Below are 18,155 nucleotides of genomic sequence, written 5' to 3'. Positions count from 1 at the left end.
TAGAAACCGGAGGCCTCACTTTAATTTCATGTCCCGCATAGAATTGATTCCCATGTTATACCATAATTATTGAGCTCATTCAGTTTAGTATCGGGTGCAAATTTTGGTATTTAACACTTCCATTGACAGAACAACAAGATATGATATACAAATTCAAGAAAACTCTTTATGGATTAAAGTAATCACCTAGAACTTGGTATGTGAGGTTAGACAAACACTTGCTAAACATGGGATTCAAGAAGGGAATTGCAAACATCAACCTGTACCTAAGAGTTAATTTAGATGGACTATTGATTATTAAAGTTTTTGTGGATGACATTGTTTTTGGAGGAAATGATGAGGTGGGTAATAAATTTTCTAATGAAATGAAAGGAAAATTTGAGATGTCTATGATAGGTGAGATGAAGTAACTTTTGGAATTACAAATAACTCAAATTAAAGATGGTGTCTTTATATCTCAAATTAAGTACCTTAAGGAATTATTAGTAAGATTTGGTATGGAGAATTAGAAACTTGTTGGAACACCTATGGTTACAAGTTGTAAGTTAACTAACAAAGATGATTCCCCTAGCATTGTTTAGACAAAATATAGATCTATGATTGGTGGTTTATAGTATTCGACTCATACTAGGCCTGACATTGTTAGTGCAGTTGCTATTGTGGCAAGCAGATCCTAAGGAAACACATCTAGCAATAGTAAAAAGAATATTAAGATACTTGAAAGGAACTTTGGAGTTTGGTTTATGATATGATAGATCAAATGATTTCATACTATATGCCTATACTGATGCTGATTGGGAAAAAATGTTGATGACAAAAAAAAGTACAAGTGGAGGAGCATTTTTCCTTGGAGATGGACTAGTTTCATGGTTGAGCAAGAAACAAGATTGGATATCACAATCCACAACAGAAACAAAATGTGTAGCAACAACAAACAATTGTAATCAGTTGACGTGGATGAAACATATGCTAAAGGACATTGGTCTAACATTCTCTAAACCCATTATCATGCATTGTGATAATACAAGTACAATTAATATATCAAAGAATCCAGTTTTACATTCAAAGACTAAGCACATTGCCATTAAGTATCAATCTCTGGGAGAGGAAGTCATTGACAAGGAAATCGGATTGGAATATGTGAGCACAAAAGAATAGGTAGTAGATATATTCACTAAACCTTTGGCTAAGGACACCTTTGAGTACCTAAGAGGTTTTCTTGGGGTAATGGCCCCACCTTATGAAGAGTAATTTGTGCAGATATGCATTAGTCCATTATATTCAGAGCACGTTTATTCATCTATACGTGATGCTTGGTACTGCTCCTTAGAGGGAGTGGTCACATGGTGTAGAACTAGTTCTAAAGCTCTTATGTGATGATTTTTGTATATAAGAATTTGTTGGCACTTGACATTGTTTTTGGTTGCAGATTGGCTTGATCCAATGCAGGTGCTTTGATGAGATTATCATTAAAGGGGGAGAGAACTTTAGAAATTGCAAGAGAATCTTGATATTTGGCACCAATTCCATTGATTTCAAATGGGGAGAAGATTTGTGAAATACCTTTCATCTAGGAAGGTATATGCAAGAAAGTATCACAAATAATCGGGGAAGGTATATGCACAGGAAGATTAATTTGAAGATAGTATATATTGAGGATACTCAGAAAATTGTATTTTTTTGTTTACTTTTGGATTGATGGTCTTTCACCATATGTTACTGTCAATGCCAATGGGGGAGATTGTTAGGAATTGAGGACATTGTTGGCACTTGGATGAGTTGCAGAGATGTTGTATTGATGGTAGGTTTTGTCATTGATGACAACATATGTTCTTGTGTTTAAGACAGACTCAGATTCTGTATATCACAGGTTATTTATCAGATCAACAAGGTTAGTGGCTGACAAACTTAGCTATGCGAGCTTACATGTGTCTAGTAGAATGAGTGTAGACATCATGTCTATGTTTGCTATACTTTATGTGATGTTTTGGGTAAGTTATAGATTGTTTAGTGATGATTAGTAGCAAACCAATGTACAAGAATTTATGACAGAGATAGTTGTAGGAATCTTCACTATATCTTATTAGTGAGTAGGAAATAATGCTAGTGAGCATGGAAGGTGATAGAAGACTTGTTCGTGTGTGTACGTTTGAAATTGTGAGGCATTTGGATTATTCTGGAATGGTCGCTAGTGTGTAACATATGGTATATTTTACTGGCAGCCGACTATGTTATTTTGGCGTGTGGTTTATCATTGGAAAATGTAATATTATTAATGTAGTGTGTGGAAAACTTAATGTAATGGTTGTATTGATGCTTATGAAGGCATGTGTATGGTCCTATGTAACTAATTGTACATTGGGAAGCTCTAACAGGCTGACTTGATTAATTATTTGTAAAGGATATAAAAGAAAGTAGTTTTCCTTGTTTGGGATGTATGGATGAGGTATGAGCTGTATGTCTTGATACATATGATGTGAGCCTTGATGATGGATTATCAAAGTAGAGTAGTGATGATATTGGTTTATTAAAGCAGACTTCGAAGGCACTGTTTTGGCAAGTAAGTTGCAGATCAATCAGGTCATGCTTATTGGATATGTCATCCTTAAAGTATTGCCTTTCACTTTTGTTGGAGCACTTTGACAGTGGGTCTTCTTGTTCTTTTCATCCTTTTACAGGGTTAGAACCTTCTAAACAGGGTTCAAGGTCTCTCAATAGGGATCTATCCTTTAACATGGATTGTTGCACTAACTAAACTATAATTCACTTCTAAATCACATCCTTTCACAAGAAACTTTTATATTAGTACATTATCTTGTGGATACCATCCCCACTTGGGTTTTCCCTCTGATCAAGGGTTCAACAAATCACTGTGTTACAGTGTATGGTTTCTTACTATTGTGCATCATTGTCTTAATTGTTGGTGATTAGATATATAAGTTTGGATTTAATTATATTTGTTCACAACTGATTGTCATGTCCCCTATTTTCCTCCAATAGTATTAATAATAAATATAATAAAATAAATGAACCAATTTGATAATAAATTTATAATATAATACAATATAATATTATAAATAAATATAATATATTATTAATCAAAGATTATAATTAATATAATAATTGTAATATAATGAAACTCTTAATGTGTGAATAAATAAAAATAATACTAGACACGCCTCTTCAAGATGTCTATTTGAAATAATATAAAAGACAATCATCATGGATTAAGATAGGAGGAGAAAAAAATAAGAAATAATCTCATCTGCTAATTACAAAGTGGATTGAAGGATATTTAGGAAAGAACAAGCCAATAGCATCAAACATCAAACAAGGAACAATCGAAGTGAAGACTCCAGCCAGCGTTATGTTGTGATAACCCCAGACCACGGGAGGATTACCATGACAACCTTCAGTATTCCAAATCAGCAAACCATGAACTGATTAGCAAGGAAAATGGAGACCATTATTGATGGCAGTCTAGGAAAGAAAAGAATGAAGAGATAGACGGCAATGTTTGGGCATTCGTAAGAAAGAAACTAGGGAGCACATCTAAGGAGTCTACATCCCGTATATGAAGCAAACATAGATATATCGGATTGGAAACCATAACCGGAGGTGTGAAAATGTTATTTGGCAGATCAAAGAAGGAAATATATTTGTTATTCAGAGTAGACATGGATCTTCAGCACCGAAATTGGACCACCTTCCTCCTATCATGCCCAATGTTATAAGGTAGTGGGGTCCCTTAATCATGGGTATTGATCCTACCAATGTATTCTTTTCTATGCTACACAATGATAGGAGACAACAAGAAATCAAGGGATCTTCTGATATTACCGTCTATGGGTTCAGAGAAGAAGAGCGTGTAAGGATTTAAATTGCAAAGGAGGGAGAAGTATAAATATATCAATAACAATCTCAAGTATGAGTTTCATCTGCCAATTACGATCGCTGAGGCTTGGAAGTAAATAATCCCATATACGTGAGCATCCTAGTCATCACAGGGAACATATAGAGATTCGTGATTAGCACCATCCAATAATAATAAATTAGCAGGGAAGAACAATCAAACTAGAGGAATCAGGCATATTAGGAGATAAAATCATGATGAAATTAGTTGGATTTAAAAGAACAAAAGATGTGTCATCATTGAGTTAATTTCAAATTGAAGAAGGCAAAAATTTATTACATTAGAGAATGTGTGATAAAATAATCAACATTGTGTCTCCAAGAAGAATGCTAAAGGACTTACGAGGGAATTGGTAATACATAGTTGATACAATGTTCATTTAAGACAATATATTTATAAGATGGTAATTAATTATGTGACAAAATATATGATGAAATCATTCATGTTTGGAGCCATACCCATTCAATCTACAGAGCAAGATAGTATAGAATATTGTGGATATAAGATGATCTTACAAATATAGAAGTAAGGGATGAATAGGTAGAGAAGAATGAAGTCTGGAAAAATACTGAAACAAATATATAGACAAATATGTGAAGGGAAGCATAGGCACTGTATTAGGGATATTTAGAAGTACAAAAGAGCACTTCCCACATTCATCATCATAAACATGGTAGTATGGAAGTCCGTATATCCAAATAGTACAAGTTTAGTGGAAGAAATATTTTACAATTGAATCTAAAGAAATTTATGCCAAATTTGATAAGAATGGACATGAGGTTATTACAGTGGTATCAAAGCATGATCTTGCCATCTTGTAGGGTGAATCTTAAAAGGTGATCAGCATATAAGAACAAAAATTGTCATTAAAGATAGGTGGAAGAAGAATGAAAAAAAAAGATATGTACAGTCATCGTACAAGAAGAGAAATATACAATAGTGTTGAAGAGATAGACCAGACAGTAAGCAATAATAAGGGAAACCATTTATTCTAGACGACAGATATATGAAGCCAAAAGCATAAAGATATGAAAAGCATGCGTGACATGGTTGTGGATGATCATCATTTAGATTAACAACGAGTTCATATAATTGGAAATGACAAGAGACCTCATCCATTGAGAACACATAAAGATTGAAGAGTATATTCAAACTCTATCAGGTAGAGGTATAATCCATATCAGAGCAGCCCGAGTAACATCTTGGAAACAGTGGCATATCTACGCAGCTAGGATCCTTGGACATAACAAATATAATTTGCAGATGCTACTAATTCAATGGTATTAAGTGACCAAGATATATCATCTATTATGGATCAAGCAAGGTATAGACGAATAGCAAATACCAAATCAGGACTTGGTTATGAGTAACTAAGTGGAGGACTCCTTATTTGCATTAAATTGTATATAAAGATTAAAGCAATGACATTCTAAATTGAATTCCCAATATGGAATCAAGGCAGAGAGCTAACCTCTCTGAATGACTTAATGATATATTCTATAATTGAATACTCTTAAGGAAGTGAGGCAGGGAATCGAGTATTCTCTGAAGGACAGTACATACTGTTAAGGAAAATCATATGCATATGTAAGGATAGATACACCTAGAGTGGGTATGCATAAGGCAAAGGATGAGGAACAACTCCCTCCTAGGAAGGATGGATAGATCAAGATTGATTATCCATAAGGTCTTAAAGAGAAGTATCATGAGAAGATGGTGCTTAGAGGAGAGCTGTTCTATTAATTAGAGCCCCAAGAAGCACTCCTCTAGGAGCTAAGCATCTGATCATCACTTCTCCTTATGAAGGGTTTAAATTGGGAATTAGGATCTAATAAGTTAATGACTTACAAGATTGAATAATATCCTTATCATTGTTAATTCTGTAACATTGTAATCACATTGGTCTGATGAAACAGATCGTACAGATCCGATAATGCATATGATGCCTTTGAAAGGGCCTATAATAATTGTTCAATTCTCAAGCATAATCGGCTTCTCCCTTAAGGTAATCTTGTTTATTTTAACTATGAACAGGATTGGTTAGTTTAATTACTAATTATTATATTTCCTAATGGGCGCCGATTTTGAGAGGGCAATTCTGGCCGACCTAAAGAGGGACATGTCCCTTCTAGGGACATGCCCCTTGGACGCCATATTTATGGAGGCTATGTTTGTGGATAAAGAACACACAACATAATCTAAGTCTGCTTCTTTAGCACAAATTACCACATACGAATATACAACAGGATATACATATTGTTGCAAAACCTATTATCTCTGAAAGAAGAACCAATATTCAATGTGAAATTGATCAAGACAATCTCCAACACAAAGAAGGTATAATATCAATTTAATTAGTTGCAGAATTTGCAGAATATTTACATGGTATTAGAGCTCTGGTAGTTGAACTTAGGCTTTGCAAATTACATAATCACGCTTGATATATATCTAGCATCATTCTCCTATGTTCAACGGCATACACAATTAGACCCGAGGACAGGTTTGATGGGAAAGAACAATTTGATACTTGGAAATTCAGAATAATGATGATTCTTGAGAAAATGATGTAAAACAATTTGTTGATTCAGCATCCAAACAACCTCTTGTTGAACCTCATAAATCTATCTAGAGTAAAGGAAATAGGAAAGCCATTTAGATCATATTAGATGGAGTGAAAAATGATGTCATACCTATGCTAACAAAACATCAATAGCATTTGCTATGATGAATGCACTACTCAATGCATGTGAGGTTAACAATGCAACTAGAGTTCTCGCACTAAAAAAACAACTAAATCATAGTCAAATAAAGAAGGGAGAATCGATGAATTCTTACTTCCTAAGGGTTGCTAGCCTAAGAGATGAACTTGCAAGTATATGAACCATCATTAGTGACATGAAACTAACACTAATGGCTACAGATGGATTACTAGATCCATGGGAAACTTTCGCAGAAGGAGTAAGTGCCAGAGATAAACTTCCTGACTTTAATAGACTTAAGGGAGATTGTCTTCAGGAAGAATCCAGAAAACTAAAGAAAGGAGAGAAATTGAAAATAGAAGATGAAGAACTTCATGTTCTTAATACAAACTCCTATAAAGGTAAGAAGAAGCATTTCTAGAAGAAAAGGGGTAATCAAAAGAATGACAAATCTAAGAAAGATCTATCCAAAATAAAGTGCTTCAATTGTGGAAAGTTTGGATCCTACAGATCTAATTGTCCTAAGAATTCTAAAGAAGCAGTGAACTGTACAATGTTACTAAGGAAGAAGATAACTATGATCCCGAGAATCGTGTACTGTATTCATCACTATCAAATGAAGTCTCAAGTAAAGCATGGGTGATTGATAGTGGATCATCTAGACATATTACAAGATACAAAGAAACACTAGACTCTATAACAGCTAAGGTTGATGGCAAAGTCACCATCGGTGATAGTTCAACACATTCCATCAAAGGAATTAGAAATTGCACCTTGAAACTAAAATTAGGAAATTCTATTCTTCTCAAAAGAGTATTCTATGTACCAGGAATAAAAAGAAATCTAATCTCAATTACAACACCTGGAAATGATGGACATAATGTTGCATTCATGGACGGTAAAGTAATAACCTAGGCTAAGAACTCCTCAATTAAGAAAGAAAAATTGATTGGTCAAAGAAAAGGGTATTTGTATGAATTAAATTTAGAACCTAGTCAACCTATTCAAGCTTTAATTCATGAAGCTGCGAACATAAATGAAATATGGCACAGAAGGTTAGGACATCAAAATTTCAAAACCTTATCAACGATGGAGAAGATGGTTACTGGTTTATCTAAACGAAATAAAGACCACTCAAGCATATGCAAAGGGTGCGCTCTGGGTAAGAACACCAAAAGTCCATTTCATGATAGCACTAGAAAAAACATCAATTTTTTGGAATTAATCCATTCAGATTTATGTGGACCTATGTTTATTCCTTCTTTTGGAAGATTCTGGTACTATATTTTGTTCATAGATGATTTCTCTAGGAAAACTTGGATTTACTTCTTAAAATGAAAAGGATCAGAAGAAATCCTAAAGAGATTTAAAGAATTTAAAACATTAACCGAGAACTTATCAGGACATAAAATTAAAACTCTTAGAATTGATAATGGAGGGGAATAAACCTCAGATTTGTTTAAAAGGTTTTGTAAAGAAACATGAATTAAGAGGGAGTATACCGTTCCTTATAACCCAGAACAAAATGGGGTAGCAGAAAGAAAGAATAGAACAATTAAAGAAGCTGCTAAAGCCATGATATTTGATCAAAATCTAGAATATTATCTTTGGGAAGAAACCTTTTGTACTGCTGTCTATATTTGAAATAGAAGCCGTCACTCCTACCATAGAGATAAAATTCCTAAAGAAGTCTTTACTAAGGTTAAACCCAACCTAAGCCATCTTAGGATTTTTGGGTGCCTTGTATATATCCATGTTCCAAAAGAAAAGAGAACTAAGTTAGAACCCTCTAGGAGGAAAGGCATTTTTGTAGGGTATAGAACCATTATTGACGTCAGTCTAGGAAAGACAAGAACGAAGAGATAGATGGTAATGTTTGGGCATTCGTAAGAAAGAAACCGGGAAGCACATCTAAGGAATCTACATCCGGCATACGAAGTAAACATAGATATATCGGATTGGAAACCATGACCGGAGGTGTGAAAATGTTATTTGGCAGATCAAAGAAGGAAATATATTCGTTATTCAGAGTAGACATGGATCTTCAGCACCGAAACTGGACCACCTTCCTTCTATCATGCCCAAGGTTATAAGGTAGTGGGGTCCCTTAATCATAGGTATTGATCCTACCAATGTATTCTTTTCTATGCTACACAATGATAGGAGACAGCAAGAAATCAAGGGATATTCTGATATTACCATCTGTAGGTTCAGAGAAGAAGAGTGTATAAAGTTTTAAATCGCAAAGGAGGGAGAAGTATAAATATATCAATAACAATCCCAAGTAAGAGTTTCATCTGCCAATCACGATCGCTGAGACCATATACGTGAGCATCCTAGCCATTGCAGGGAACATACAGAGATTCGTGATTAGCACCATCCAATAATAATAAATTAGTAGGGAAGAACAATCAAACTTGAGGAATCAATCAGGCATATTAGGAGATAAATCATGATCAAATTAGTTGGATTTAAAAGAACAAAAGATGTGTCATCATTGAGTTAATTTCAAATTGAAGAAGACACAAAATTTATTACATTAGAGAATGTGTGATAAAATAATCAACATCATGTCTCCAAGAAGAATGCTAAAGGACTTAGGAGGGAATTGGTAATACATAGTCGATACAATGTTCATTTAAGACAATATATTTAGTAAGATGGTAATTAATTATGTGACAAAATATATGATGAAATCATTCATATTTGGAGCCATACCCATTCAATCTATAGAGCAAGATGGTATAGAATATTGTGGATATAAGATGATCTTACAAATATAGAAGTAAGGGATGAATAGATAGAGAAGAATGAAGTCTGGAAAAATACTGAAACAAATATATAGACAAATATGTGAAGGGAAGCATAGGCACTGTGTTAGGGATATTTAGAAGTACGAAAGAGCACTCCCCACATTCATCATCATAACCATCGTAGTATGGGAGTCCGTATATTCAAATAGTAGAAGTTTAGTGGAAGAATTATTTTACAATTGAATCTAAAGAAATTTATGCCAAATTTGATAAGAATGGACATGAGGATATTACACTGATTCACCCTCCCCCCTCAGTTGTGTGTGGACCTTACTTCTTAACACAATCAACAATACATATAGTTTATGATTCTATATGTTCCAAGACACTAATTGATGTCATGTGCATTGTTGAATTTGCAGAGACTATCCATGTGGTATAAGAGAGGAATTCAATGCTTGCTCCAGAGTTGTGACATCAATTCTTCAAGGTTTACAAGTGACAGAAGGAAGTTCCAAAATACTGTCAAAACCCTTTGGAGAATTTGAAAGTGAGATGGATCCCATGGCTGTTTTGTATCCTACAAATAATTCAGTGGCTGCTATAGTGTTTCCCATATCAGATACACTGAAACAGGTTTTTTTTTTTTTGTACAAAACATTTTCTTGAATAAAGATTTTCTCTAGTCCGGAACATTATGGGCTTGTTCCTTTTCCATTAGGGTGTTGTGGTCATTTGCAAATTGTGTGTCACTCTTTGACCATATCTAGATATAATAGAAAAGGAGATGGAGTTTTCTCTTCTTATAGATGTGGAAAGACAACGTAGCTGAAATTCTATTTTGAGGTGTAAAGTTCGAGTAATTCACTAAATTCAGAAGATTTTTTTCTTTCAGATTAAATCACTTGCTAAGGATTCTGAAAAGAGGCCTGTTCTTATAGTGAACCCACAGTGGAGGTCAACTGGTCAAGTTGTTTCTGACTTTGGATTTGGTCCTTGGAAGAGGTAATTCATTGTATTTGCAAATTCTGAACTAGAAGTTTCAATTAGTTTTATATGATTGAGAGACATAAAGTTATATAAGTGCTGCAGTGAAACATATAATCACTAGAAACTTAATATTCCAAGAGATTCTTTGTGCTATAGTGCCTCACGATATTAGTTTCGACTCATTCAAAGTTGTCTTGAGAAAAATGGGTGACAACTTGAATGGACAAAAAAGTAACACTAAGTATAAAAATTCAATCTTCACAGACAAGCTGAGGAATTCCTTGCCTCTTTCGAACCAGCATATGCACTTCTAGAACAGCGAGTTGGTGAAGCATCAAATATACTTTCTGGATCAGGAGGGGTTGTGAGAATTTTGAGATTTTATCCATCAGATTGGCAGGTAAGTTTAAAAATTGATTTCTTTATTTTCCATAATTCTCTGAACTTCCCATACCATTCCTTTTGTTTTCATGGAGATATTAACAGGCAATTACATTTGAGGCTGTTTCTAAACTTAATTTAGTAGGTAGTGGTACTTTCAAGTGTTGAACTCTGGATTTTCTGTAAAAGCAGCTTACCAAGGGAAAAATATTTTCACCTTCTGTTCATTGTACCTAAAAAACCCTTTTATCTATTTCGTGTGGTAATTTAGCAAATGTGTTGGAGTTTCCACACAAGTTTCCTGGAAAGGGCTCTTCTGTATCGCTACTTGTCTAATGGCTATACTTCTTGCATCCCCTTGCAATTTTTTTTGCTTCTCTTGCTTCTTGGCTTGACCAGCTGACCTTTTTACCTCATTGACTCATCACAAGTTTTTAAACTCCTTTTTCCAATTTTCTTTGTGCACTGAATATAATAATTAACATCTTTCCTGTCTATCTTAATCCCCAATTTCCTTGTATAGGATGACTTTGTAGAACTGTTTTACACATAGGTGAGTTGATTCATTTTCATTTTCCTCATGAATATTTTATTAGTTTGTGAGTCTTTTGGACAAATTCTAGTCAGCTATAATCTACATTTGGGGATGTTCCTATATTTTGACATAAAACCACAATTCCAACTAACAGTAAGAAATTTAGTATAATTGAGTGTATCAATTTACCAATTGAAAATACTTTTCACAAAAATAATCCTGTTTAGGTCCTGCACATTACTTGGACACTGAGATGTCATCATAAATCAAGACAATGTCTAATTTTCCTAATCATTAGTGTACATCATAAAATCATATATCATTCTCATACGAAGATCCAATTAACACAATAGACATGCCAATGTGGATTCACATAATAAGTAATAACCTCATCAGGAATTTGTTGAAACATTTGGAAACCACAGTTTCAAGGTTGGCTACCCATGCACTGCAAGAGCGTGGAAGGTGGGCTGCCCTTTGTAAAATCCCTTCTTAATTCTGCCCAGATTTTTTTGTTTGAAATTTAAATGTATTGTCTTTCTGTCCAACACTTGTCATGCAAAGTCCCTGAATACTGATTTCTGAGATTAAAGTTTGGCTTTTGTAGCTTGGTAAGATGGTTTTTGCATTTGAGGTAAAGAAATACACCCAATAGATTCACATCAAATCAGATTAGCAAATATACCTTACAAGGTAATCAAAACAATTTGGTTCTGTAACTGATTGCTCAATCTCCAATAACACTATGACAAACAATTTGCATAAATTGTCTAGACAATAACAAGTTCCTGTTCAACTTTGAAAGTGTATATTTCGCTGTTAATGGGGTGCACTAAACACGAATGGAAGCATGTCTACATTTCCAGATTTTACCAGGATACATTTAAAGAGAAAATCCTATTTAAATTCACAATGATAAACAAACTTATAACAGCTATAGTTTCAAATTAAACTCTTCAGAATAGCCTGCCAAACATTCATAACTTGTTACCAAATAGCAAAGACTTGAGATGATATGAGCACCTGTAGTTTACAGCCCTTTGTCTCGAGTCAGCATTCTTATATTGAACTTTCCACTGCAAAAGTATCATTCATAAGACAATAAAAACCCACAGTCATGTTTTAGTTCTCCTCCAATTCCATTCTGTGCTAGCTATGGCACCATCAGAGGGCTTGGAATATATTTTACTGCTGCCTAGTTGACTTTACAATGGGAGTCCCAATGCTCATGCGTTGATGGAACAAGACTAGCTATTTGTAGCAATGTGGATGACCTGGAAAAAGATCCCAAAACAGACAGCCTAAGTGCTTTCTTCTTCCACAGATATCACACCTTGTTTGACCCACACCTCAGCTCTTGCCTTCTAAATCTTCTAAACTTTCATTGCAATTGACGTCTCATAGGAATCTTTCATTAACTGTTTCCCAGGCTTCATGACAGCTGTATTATTTGTCAAAACTTCTGCTAATAAGTCCAATAGTGAATTCTGAAATGAACTCACCTCTCAATGGGAGATTGGGGTTTCGTCCAACCTCATATTCTAAGGGGTTTCATCCTCAGAATAATTATTCCCTTAATATCAATAACATGGAAAAATATCTCCAATAACAAATTTCCATAAGATAACCTCAAATTAGAGAGAAACTTTGTTTATATAGCCTCTTTAGGTGGAGGATACACATCCGTTAAAAAATGTAGGATAAATTTGTTACGGTAAATTGATGTTATTTTAAACAGAGAAAATGAATGCTCCTTATATAGATTTATAAAGACGATATTTCTATTGTGAAAGAAACAAAAACTACTTAATAAACAAAAAACTAAGATGACCATTAAAGAAACACTACAATATTCTAATCCCTCTCTCAATTGCCGTTGTCTAACTACCTTGTGAAAAGTTGTACATTTCTTGTGCTTATAAATTCTTTAGAACATTCTACTATTGCTAAGACCCTCCTTGGATCTGCAAAATGTCAATGATCAAGAGTATCAACCAAAATGTTTAGAAAAAATAGAGAAGGCTACCTCGTCCTTCAGAATTCTCCAAAACAAGAAACAAGAGCCTACCATTGACTTTGTCACTAAGATGAGTCTGCCTCTATCCCTCCCAAAATCTGCAAAATTTCTAACCAGAAATCATCACTAAACATCCTACCTGATGTTGGTTAACAAAATGAACCTGCACTCTAGCCAGAGATTCACTGAGAACAATTGCCATGATTTCGAGGAAAAATCAGAAAACCCTCCAGATTTTTGTAGAAGAGCACAACACCCCAGAACAGAATACAAAAAAGTCACAATTCTTGAGGGAAAAATCGCCAAACCCAAGATTACAAATCATTGTTTTTTGTTCAGAAAAAAGTGAAAATCCACAAAGAAGTCCTACGCGACTTTGTAAATTACAGAATAAAAAATTCTTAAAGGGATAAAATTATGAATTCCCATCAGAATTTTTTAAGGGAGAAATTATGAAGACCCCTCAGGGATTTTTTAAGGGAAAAAATTACACAAACCCATCAAAGAAACCTCTGTGTGGCAAAACACGAGACTTCTCATTGTAAGTAGCATATGTAAGCAACATGCAACTCACAAAAAACACTTGGAAAGTTACCTATAGGTTGAGTTAGAAGCTAGGAGCCTAAGGACTTGTTTGATCTCTCACCCACCTTCCCAACATCCTCAAATTATTTCTATGGCCTGGAGACTCAGAATCTATGCTATCAAAGAGCCTAAAAATTAACTAATAGCGATTATGCTTACAACCTAGATGAAAAACAGGGATCCCAATTTGTAATGGGGTGATGGTGTGAAAGCTTCTCAACAATTCCCAGACTGTCTTGATAACATGCATTTGTCCACTTTGCTCAGTTGAATTCCACTGTGTTGCTCAAGTACATCATTCAAACTCATGAGAGATGAGATCTTTTGAGTTGCCAGTCATGAAAGATGGGTCAAAACATTAGTTGAATATTAAACACATGGGTAATTCCCAAAGCACTGCACTGCAGGAACACTAAATGCATCAACTGATCACTGCACTGCAGAAATACTTAATGCATTAATCGGTTGTTTAAATTTCAGTATCTTAACCTCATGTACAGTTTTTGATGCAAATAGTTCTTCCATGGCACCCAAAATCCAGAACAAAAATAGAGAAATAGCAACAAGGATAGAAATATTTCATTCTCATTTACAAACCAAAAAACACCATAAGAAATTTCTTCTACCCAATCCCTGCTTTCAACTTTTCCCTCTCATGATAAATACAAACTAAATTGATTTCATATTCAGGTACTATAGCTTCCCTGCAAGTTGCATAGTAATCCAACAGTGACATCATAACTCATTTCCATTTACTAAAATGTTTCCACTAACACAGACAAGAAGAAAATGAAAATCAGTATAATGTTGATGCTTGGGTAGGTTGTTGATGCCAAACGAGTTTTTGGGGCAAGGGGACAAAGGCCTCAATTTCAGAATGATGAGGAGACAGTGGCAGGGTGGAAGGGGGGGTCTGATATATTATATATATTGAACTTTAAATCCTAGTTATGAAATGATGTTTCAGTATAACATACCAAATTGAAATACTTGAACATAGAGAAATCACAACATGAACTAGAACCGTTGAACATAGTAAAATAGTACATACCCAATAGTAACATTCATAAATCAAAACTCAAATAGAAGTTCAACTATGCATCCTGACGGTGGTGTGGTTGCAGAATGGGGGAGGTTGGGTACTTAAAGTATCTTGTACGGGGACGTCCCGTGTATGAGTACTTAAGAGGTTTTCTTGGGGGGGGGGGGAGGATGCAAGTCCCTGAGTTTCATTGATAAAAATTAACTCTACTCCTGCATGCAATGCCTAGTCTATGAGATTGCCAAGGATCCCTAACAATTTGGTTCACACTTATAGAAGTTTCTCTAATGCTAGCTTCTATGGCCATGCAACTCATGTTTATGCATGATGTTTTATAGTTTATTTTTCACAAGATATAATGGTGGCCCCCAAATCTTAGCCTTGTTACTCTTGAAGAATGCTTATTTTCTTTAGCTTCTGGCCTAGTTTAACCTCTCTAATCCAATTCTTTTAACTACTTTCTTTCCTACTGATGTTTGCACATTAAAACCCAGATATTCAATTTTAACTTTTCTATACTATGCTCCTTATTTTGAAGGTCATCAATTGCTAGCCATGTGCATCTGGAGTTTTACAATTCTTTCAAACTTGATCTGCATATTAATGACATGAGGTTTCCACAATTGATCATGTCAGCTTTTCTGTTTTTGGATTCGATTGTGGGAGAGTTTTTTGTATCAGTTTTTCGGATCACACTTCATGATCCATCATCAAGATGAAAGAGTGCATAAGGAGAAAATCATCATTGAGCTGCATATATTGTTGACTAAATTTAATCTTTATGTAAATGGAAGTAAAGCTTACATCCAGTAGGTATAATCCAGCACACTGTATGGAGTTAATTGAGATTGTCTATTGGTAAGAAATCATATTTTGATTCGATACTGACTCTGCGATGTCACAGATCTCTTGCATACTAGGCTTATCTGGTAAAACTGAAAATCAGCTTTGAATTTTAACACTAACATTTCCGTGCATGATATTTGTCTCTATCTGAATGTTCTCGATCAATAATCTTGTATTTGAGTGTCTGTCTATTGCAACTATAAAGTTGAGGTTTGTTTCTTTACTGCAGATTTATTTAATGGCATGGGATGGCACAAGTGCGTTAATTGGAACAACAGTAAAGCAACCAACTTACAAAGAGCTGGAACAATTTGTTATAGAGGTAGTTTATCATGTTTGTCCAAAGGTCTAGCTACTCGTGAACTTATTATGTTCTGGTGTGACACATGACAGGCAAAAAACTGTTTTATGGTGTAAATTCCTGAATGCTATTTCTGTTTATAAATTGTTTCTAATGTATGGGTATTGGGTTCAAAGAAGTTTATCATTATTTTGTCAGTTGTTTTCAGATAAAAATATTTGAGGACTCTGATTATGTTTTCTGGAAATAAAAATTGTTTGAACTTATGAGCATTGGGGTTAGAGCAATTTTCACATTAACATTGCTAACTATTTTCCATATAAAAATATCTGAATAATCATGAATGCACTGCATATACCCACCACATCACTGGAGCTTAGGCTTCCTTGATTTGTGATTGATGTGACAGACCAATTATAGGTGAACTGTCCAAATAATGTACCAGAGATGTTAAACTAGAGCCCATAAATCCATGAAGATAATCAGCAATAAGAAAGAGACAAAACTGAAACAAAGAACACCAAAAATATCCTGGGAAAACCCTTCCAGAACGAAGGGAAAAACCCAGCCACACAACAAAAGTATATCTTTATTGATAATGAAAATGTTCAAGTGTACAATATCCTTTGCTTGAGACAATTATATAACAATAGGAGAGACTCTTCACATAATAACTGAAGGTCTCCTGAGATTCTTATAACTCCTATAATTAATTAAGACTCTTTGAATATTCATGCCTCAATGCATGTGAATGACACATGTCATTACTTTTAATATTACAATTTAAACATAAGTGTCCTTTTCAGCTGAACGTAACAATAACGGTAATAACGTTCACATTTCTAAAGATAAAGATCTATATCGTAGCTACCATCTTCAACACTCTCTCTTAGCTAGAGAGAGATCTTTAGTTGAACAATCACAAGACTGCAACCAAATGTTAATGATAAAATCCCATCCCATATATCTTATAAGATTCATGAAAACCTATAACAATCAATCATATTCATGGAATCACTAAACATGAAACCCTGTAACAATCAATCATATTCACGGAATCACTCAACATGAAATCCTGTAAAAATCAATCATATTCATGGAATCACTCAACATGAAAATTTGTAACAATCAATCATATTCATGGAATCACTCAACATGAAACCCTGTAACAATCAATCATATTCATGGAATCAATCACTCAACATGAAATGATTTGCAAGACTCATAGCTAAGCCTTTGTTCACAGACTCTCTCAACGTAAACTATCATGGAATCACTCAACACAACATCCAACTCTCATCACAAAATCTCTCAACGTGATGACATCATGGACTCTCTCAACATGATGTTCACTATCACATAGTGAAAGGGTTATCATAGCTAATCTTACAATCTCATTTATTCACACAAGAATAGAAATAAGCATAACAAAATAAGGCTTAGTTCCATTTAAGTCTCAAATGTTACAGATATCCACACATCACAAGCATAATGAAGGAGATTCCTTAAGCATTCCCTCTTAATTATGAAGTCTCCCTCTGAAGTTAAAATCTCCCTCAACATCTCCATCTTAATGCAAATCAACATAATCTCATTGCTTCATCCTGTAACAAAGAGAGATCATAAAATCAACCCATCAAATAGATTAATGCTAAAACCATAAACTATTCTCAATGATATAATAACTATTCATTATCAAAATACTTATCTCCAAGTTATTTGGTTTCCTAAGCAGCTTGATTTCCTTAACATCTTAGTTATATCTATCAACTGCTCCAAACAATGCATCCAATTTGTTCCTATATAGAAAAATACCTTCAACCATATAAACTGGTCCAAATATTTCTGTGACTTAGTCAAGGTATAGGACCTTTACTCTATTATCACCCTTTGCAGAAACTGATTCTCCTTTTGATTAAAGAGATGGACCATACTTTGTATAGAAAGAATTCACTATGGATAGAAGATGTCAATCAGAATAATCCATATTTGGTCACTTTATCCTCTTCCAACAAAAAATATCATTGTCTCTGAGAAAGCTGAAGGAACCTGACGAACATCCTGAGAGTAACCTTTTTTGTCGATCTACCAAC

At 34.4% G+C, this 18,155-nt stretch overlaps 1 protein-coding gene across 1 annotated transcript in view; it reads left to right on the top strand.

The window, feature by feature from the left end:
* LOC149559015 (uncharacterized) overlaps positions 1-18,155 on the top strand; it is a 71,919-nt gene that overhangs the window by 29,851 nt on the left and 23,913 nt on the right. Inside the window, exons 3-6 of the mRNA XM_089832964.1 lie at positions 9,788-10,001; positions 10,261-10,370; positions 10,620-10,755; positions 15,991-16,083. Of these exons, the coding sequence (XP_089689090.1) occupies positions 9,788-10,001; positions 10,261-10,370; positions 10,620-10,755; positions 15,991-16,083 (553 nt within the window). The remainder of the gene's footprint in view (positions 1-9,787; positions 10,002-10,260; positions 10,371-10,619; positions 10,756-15,990; positions 16,084-18,155) is intronic.

This window comes from Cupressus sempervirens, chromosome 5 (assembly GCF_028749045.1).
Source record: "Cupressus sempervirens isolate cs-2001-9-10 chromosome 5, ASM2874904v1, whole genome shotgun sequence".
Lineage (NCBI taxonomy): Eukaryota > Viridiplantae > Streptophyta > Pinopsida > Cupressales > Cupressaceae > Cupressus > Cupressus sempervirens.
Note: the sequence above shows the minus strand (reverse complement) of the source record. Positions and strands in the feature narration are given on the sequence as shown.